At 41.1% G+C, this 6,157-nt stretch overlaps 1 protein-coding gene across 1 annotated transcript in view; it reads right to left on the reverse strand.

The window, feature by feature from the left end:
- Positions 1 to 6,157, reverse strand: part of uxs1 (UDP-glucuronate decarboxylase 1) — a 61,096-nt gene that overhangs the window by 44,811 nt on the left and 10,128 nt on the right. Inside the window, exons 4-6 of the mRNA XM_050048493.1 lie at positions 4,982 to 5,025; positions 4,208 to 4,268; positions 135 to 315 (exon numbers count right to left, since the gene is read on the reverse strand). Of these exons, the coding sequence (XP_049904450.1) occupies positions 135 to 315; positions 4,208 to 4,268; positions 4,982 to 5,025 (286 nt within the window). The remainder of the gene's footprint in view (positions 1 to 134; positions 316 to 4,207; positions 4,269 to 4,981; positions 5,026 to 6,157) is intronic.

A 6,157-nucleotide genomic window follows, 5' to 3' on the forward strand; every position in this document is an offset into this window, starting at 1 on the left:
CTGAACCCTCCCCGACTCCCTCATAATCTAAGCATTTTCAGTTAGTTCTGGACAAGTTTGTCCCGATGTTACTTGGATCCCCGACAGTAAATGAAACCCAATTCATCACTTCCCACATTTACTCTCGCACTCACCCTCGATATAGAGAGGCTCCACCACGTCGTGATTGATGAGCTCGAAGTTTTCGTGGCCGATCCAGTGCTCCACATTTCTTTTCCTTCCTGTGAAGAAGTTATCCACCACAGTCACCTCATGGCCATCCATCATCAGCTTGTCAGTCAGATGGGAACCCACAAAACCAGCCCCACCAGTGATCTAGCAGAAGAATACACATGTATGATAACATCAGTGAAGGATGTTTAGTCCTTTTGAGGGTTAAATTCATAGAAGAGCAATAAAACACTTACTGTAAGATATGGTAAGTGGGACGGGGATGTGTTAACAATTAAAAGCTCATTTGCTTTTGCGTTTAATTGCTCTTTCTGTAGACTAACGAAACAGTGACATCTAAATCAGTCAGCCTTTTTCACAGCAGATATTTTGACTTGTCACAGCAACAAAAGCTCAGGTTTTACTAGCAACATTTACGATGACTCTGTCCTATTCAAGTGTGCCATTAAGCCATGACAGTGTGACAGCTAAGTGTAATTCAGCCATCATTCATTTCATAATTGCACCTGTGATTTTCCTACTGTGACATGTCAAAATGTAATTGCTGTAGTTACAGTTAAACATTAGTTTTCAAAATTCAGAATTCTTAGCTGTTGACTGACTGCAAGTGAAGCCTATAACAAGACTACAGAAATATAAGCAGTAACACATCTGGAGACGATAGAACACAAAGTAAATAAATAAAATGTACACATTTAAATCATTATGAAACACACTGCTTCTATTTCAGCACCGACACCTAAACACCTCAATACTTTACTTTACATTAGGGCTGGGCGGTATGACAAAATTTTCATATCACGGTTTTAAGAAAAAATCATATTGGTTTCACGGTATTTCACAGTATTTTGCTCAGGTTCGGCCAACTTGACATGCTGCTGTGTTGTGCTATGGCCTATTCAAGTGCCGGAATTTGTTATTTACCTGACAACGCCTGAATGCAACACATGCTCTGCTCCATTCATTTGGGCTCCACTGACTGCATACGGAAGCGACACGTAGAGAAGCCAGCGGGGTTGTTTACCGTTTGCCGAGCCGAGAGGCTGCATGTAGGCTGCATGAAATGTTAAAGCATTTTCCACCTAAGTTATTACATATATTTGAGTTATCTACAAGTTTATTGTACTGTTTGTCATCTACTCGCTTTCAAATGTCCGCCACAGACATTTACACAATGTCACGGATAAACATGGGTAAATGCATGAAAAAAAATCATCACATATCACCTCTGATAATGGTTTATTCATTTAAAAACATATTGTGCTCGATTAGCACACTATTTCATGTAGTTTTTATCTGCTGGAGGGTCGCGTAGGGGAGTGTAGCGCGACAAAAATAGAAGAGCCGCGTAAAATAGACAGTTGTCGCGCGACAGACGGGGGTTGTCGCACCGCTCCCGTTGCCGGTGGAGCCGAAAATGCGGTCCGAGCCGTGCTCTAGTGTGCTCACCTGTGTGTCTGTGTGTGTGCGCTTTGTGTGTCTGTGTGTGGGTGTGTGCGCATCGGGGCGAAACTCCGCCGTGCGCGATACGGAGGGCAGAGGAGAATTGTAAACGGCGGTGCGCCGCTGCTAGTTGCATATAGGGGAAACATTGCTCTTTTTGGTATGAGTTCTTCTGGGTCATCGTGTACAGTTGCTTTGCTTTCAGCACTCTCTCCGGCAGCCATTCTCGCCTCAAAACTTTCTATGCTCTCACTCTCACCCGCTCAAGCGTGCCTGTGGTGTGCAGCGGTGAAATGGGTCCCCGCTGAAACACTTTCCCGCCGCGCACGTTCTGGATGTTGTTTGGGCTATTCACCGGTATTGCGGTATATGAAAAATTCATATAACGAAAATAAATACCGGTTTTCGGTACAAACCAGTATACCGCCCAGCCCTACTTTACATTGAAGTAAAAGTTTTTCTACAAAAACTTTTCTCCATTTAAAGTTGCCAATCTTCAAATTTTAACTGTTGGCAACCCCCATGTATCCAAGTAGTAAAGGTGTTAAAGCTGAAAAATGTTTATTTAATGAGGGAATATGTGATCAAAGAATCAGTTAACAAGACTGAATGACTGATTGGTCATTCTAAGTCAGTTTGGGTTATAATTTTACCATTTGCCTTAATTTTCTATTCCATACATGTTTGGCTAACCTGGGGTTTATTTATAACCCGTCTCATCACCTGACAGCTTGAGTTTCTTGGCTCATTTGAACTCTTTTTAGCAATGCTGCAGTGTTTTCAGGTCTCAGCAATCAACCTGATGAGTGCAATATCAATATTCCTGAAAGGACTGATGGTCAACGCTACAACAAGACTAAAAAGTCTTGAAAGTTCTAGAAGAGCTAAAAGTTCTGTGAGATTGTGTTTAGGCACAGTCATGCTTTGAATTAAGTGCTAAAGTCAGGATGCAAATATCTGCCAATTATCACTAATCACAAAGTGCAGCTGAGGCTGATGGGCTTATCAATAGTTTTGCAGGTGTTCGGCCATATTAAGTTTCAGAAATTTTTTAATGTGGACCTGCTCTTTGTGCTAGATGGAAAGTCAGGTGGTAACCCTAGTAATTAAAAATCATCCAATTGGGGAACAGAGCCATGCCAAATTTCATGGCAATCTATCCAATAGCTGTTGAGACATTTCAAGTCAGTAAGATTCATCCTGCTGGAATGATGAGTGTCTGTGGAAACATTTGTGCCAATTAGGGCTACACAATATATTGTTTTTTTGTTGTCATCGTGATGTTAACTTGCGCAACATATCACAAAAGGTGATACTACACTTAAAATTTTTGGGTTTGAATTTGAATAGTGTCTAGTTTCTAGTACTTTTATGTATTTTAGTCATCTGACAGTAATCAGTATCTAGTTCCTAAAATGTTGAGGCAGAGGGAACTTGCTGTAGCTCTGGTTGAGGGTGAGAGGCTGTCAGTAAATAGTTTTTTGGGCACAGGGAAAACGGAGATCTATGTGGGTACATGAGACCCTAATAAGGAGGGTGGATCAGGGGGAGTACCACCAGTTGGTCCAGGGGCTTCTCCCTGGTGATGCTGTTTCCAGGCATATTTTAGGATGACTCAGGGGTAGTTTGACAACCTGCTGTCTATTGTCTGGCCGTTCTCGCTCTGGGTATCCAGCAACCGCTACCACCAGTTTCTCCAAACTGTAAACTTGTTGTCATGACCACCACAGACGGCCTGCCGCCTCTTAAATCATCCAATTGGACAATGAGGAAAAAAAGTTGATGAAAGATGATTTTCAAAGCTTTTTCAACTCAAGGAGTTCAGAGCGCTCCAGCAAAAACAACAGGCGCCTTTAGCGCAGAAAAGTGAGGCACGTCACAACGCAAAAACAGCGTTTTGTAAAAACAATTACAGAAAGGTGCCTCCAGTTGCTAAAACGCTTTCTGTGTGATCAGGGCCTTAACCATTCACACGCACTCACACAAAAATAGTAAAACCACCAGGAGATATGTGGGGTGCAGTATCTAGCCCAAAGATAGTTCAACATGCAGACTGGAGGAGCCGGGAATCTAACTACTGATCTTCTGGTTAGTGGACGACCTGCTCCACCTCCTGAGCCACAGCTCAAGAGGTCGTTCTTTGTTTAATTTGTTGAATAAAAGAATATTAGAAGTAACTTACTTTCATTTTTTTGATCCAACAACCAATTTGTTGTATTTAAGCAGTATACTGAGAGCAGCAGAAAGGCAGAACTGAGTACATTTTGATATCTGTTCACTTATTTCAAGTAATATTGTTATTGCGATATTCAGTGTTATCACATATTGCATATTTTCCTAATATCGTGCAGCCCTAGTACCAATCCATCAATTACTTGTTGAGATATTTCAGTCTCAAGCTAAGTTATGGACAGACATTGCTGTCCATAATACCACATTGCTAGCGTAAAACCGGATTTCCTTTCGAACTATGAGACAGAGCTGAGGTTAGAGATTTAATCTGCATATAGTGTATAACAAAGTGCTGTTGGAGTCGCTCAGGGTTAGGTTCTCAGTATAATGATGAATGTGAAATTGTGTGTTTGTCGCATACCAAAATCCTCTTCCGATCTTTTTCCGACAGGAATTTCACAGGTGGGTATTTCTGAGAAAAACTAGAGTGAAGACAAAGACAAAAAAAAAACCATTAGAAAGAAAGCAGAACAATATCTAGGAGCTGAATGTAAATCCCATTTGTAAAAGCAGCAGACAGTGAGGACAAGGGGTAATGGACGCAATAAGTGGCTTTGTATTTGTCTCATTAGCATTCGAGGCATGAAAGGTGACAAATAATTAACCTCTAAATGCAGACTTTATGTGTCTTCAGCAGCTGCAGTGGAACAGTAAGTAATGAATACATGTATGGGTAGCCGGCTATGCGGAAGTCACATGACTTCTAATCTCACAGTAACAAATATCTGGCAACTATGGAGGAAAGCTATGCAAATCAGCACAGCTCGCTGCTCCGCCGTGGACTTCATACTGGTCTAACGTAGCACTGTTGCACATTTAAAGGCTCATTTCATGTTATCTGAAACACTGGCTGTTCTAGTTAAGCTTTAAATGAAAATTAGATTGTTTTGTGGACAACAATTATAAGACATAATTAAAACATGCATGTAATATCAGGTCTTAATTATAATAAATAACTCATTAACCTTTTCACTTGGTGCTGAGTTGGTATAGCAATAAGGAATATTTGCTTATACTGACAGTGAAAAGAAATGCTAATCCACAAGTCTGCAGACAAGTTTCGCAACACTGTCTTCTTACTAATTCTGAGCGTGTGTATGTGTGTACACATCTGTGCATAAAAAGGGATACACACCTTTGTTCCAGATCACGAATCTTCTCTCTGAGAGGAGCCACAGCCTAGAGTGAGTTGAGAAGTGAGAGATGCGTGAGGTGAGAGCATAAGTCAATGATTAGTTAAGACTAAATTGATCCTACAGTGTGTCTGACAGGCCACGTTATCACAGCAGCATGTTAATGTAAGGATGAGGTTGAGTTCATGTTATAGTCATGATCATTCATTAATGTGTCTCTTCACAAACATGTATGACATTCACAGGAAAAAAATCGAAATAATCCACAAATGTTGATATCATATTTCATATTTCTGGGTGCTGAAAACGAAGGAGATCTTGATATAAAAACTACTATTTTATCAGACAACCAAGATTAAGATTTCAAAACGCTGATGTGTGGGACATGGATAACAGCAACAAAACAACCAACCTGAGGCCTGTACTATGAAGCCAGTTCAGCTTACCTAGGATATCTTTTCATTATCTGGTTTGATTGACCCTAACATTGGCCGTCTGGATAACTGTTACTACAAAGCTGGTTATCTACTAGTTCTGTCGACTCTGGGTTTTCCTATCCAGCCATGAGCGTGTTCATGTGAAAGAGGCAGGGTTGTTAATTGTGTGCAACATCATCAGAACCATGAATGAAGTAGGCTGCTTCATATGATATGTGATGAAACGGTACCTAAAGTGTCTGTGACAGTAAAATGTCAGTGGCGTGGAATGTAAATGATACTCTGTTATCTTAAAACGGAAAATCTAGAAACATTGATAACACTATCCAAAAATTCACTGTCATCTGAGACTTACATTTCATGCAGCTATCACAAGGCTATATGTGACATTAGTATAGGGTTTTTTCGCTGATTAGTTGGATGATGATGAATATGTCACATAAAACACTTTAGCGTAATGTAAGACTCTTTCTGCTGCTGAATAGCCTGGTTCCAGACCATAGACCCCGTCCACTCAACTGAGTAGGCTTGCATCTCTGGTCTGGCATACTTCAATGAATTTGTGATTTATCTCGTCCAAATGATGGACGGACCAATGAACGCCGGGGGTCTAGCGATTAGCCAATCAGCGCCACGCTGATGTCAAGCTGTACGCCGGTGGGTAACTGGTAAGGATAGCAACCGCTACAGATCCTACAGACCACATTAACGATGCTATCGAGGTATTTCGCCACTACCGCC

Source organism: Epinephelus moara, chromosome 7, assembly GCF_006386435.1.
Source record: "Epinephelus moara isolate mb chromosome 7, YSFRI_EMoa_1.0, whole genome shotgun sequence".
Taxonomy (NCBI): Eukaryota; Metazoa; Chordata; class Actinopteri; order Perciformes; family Serranidae; genus Epinephelus; species Epinephelus moara.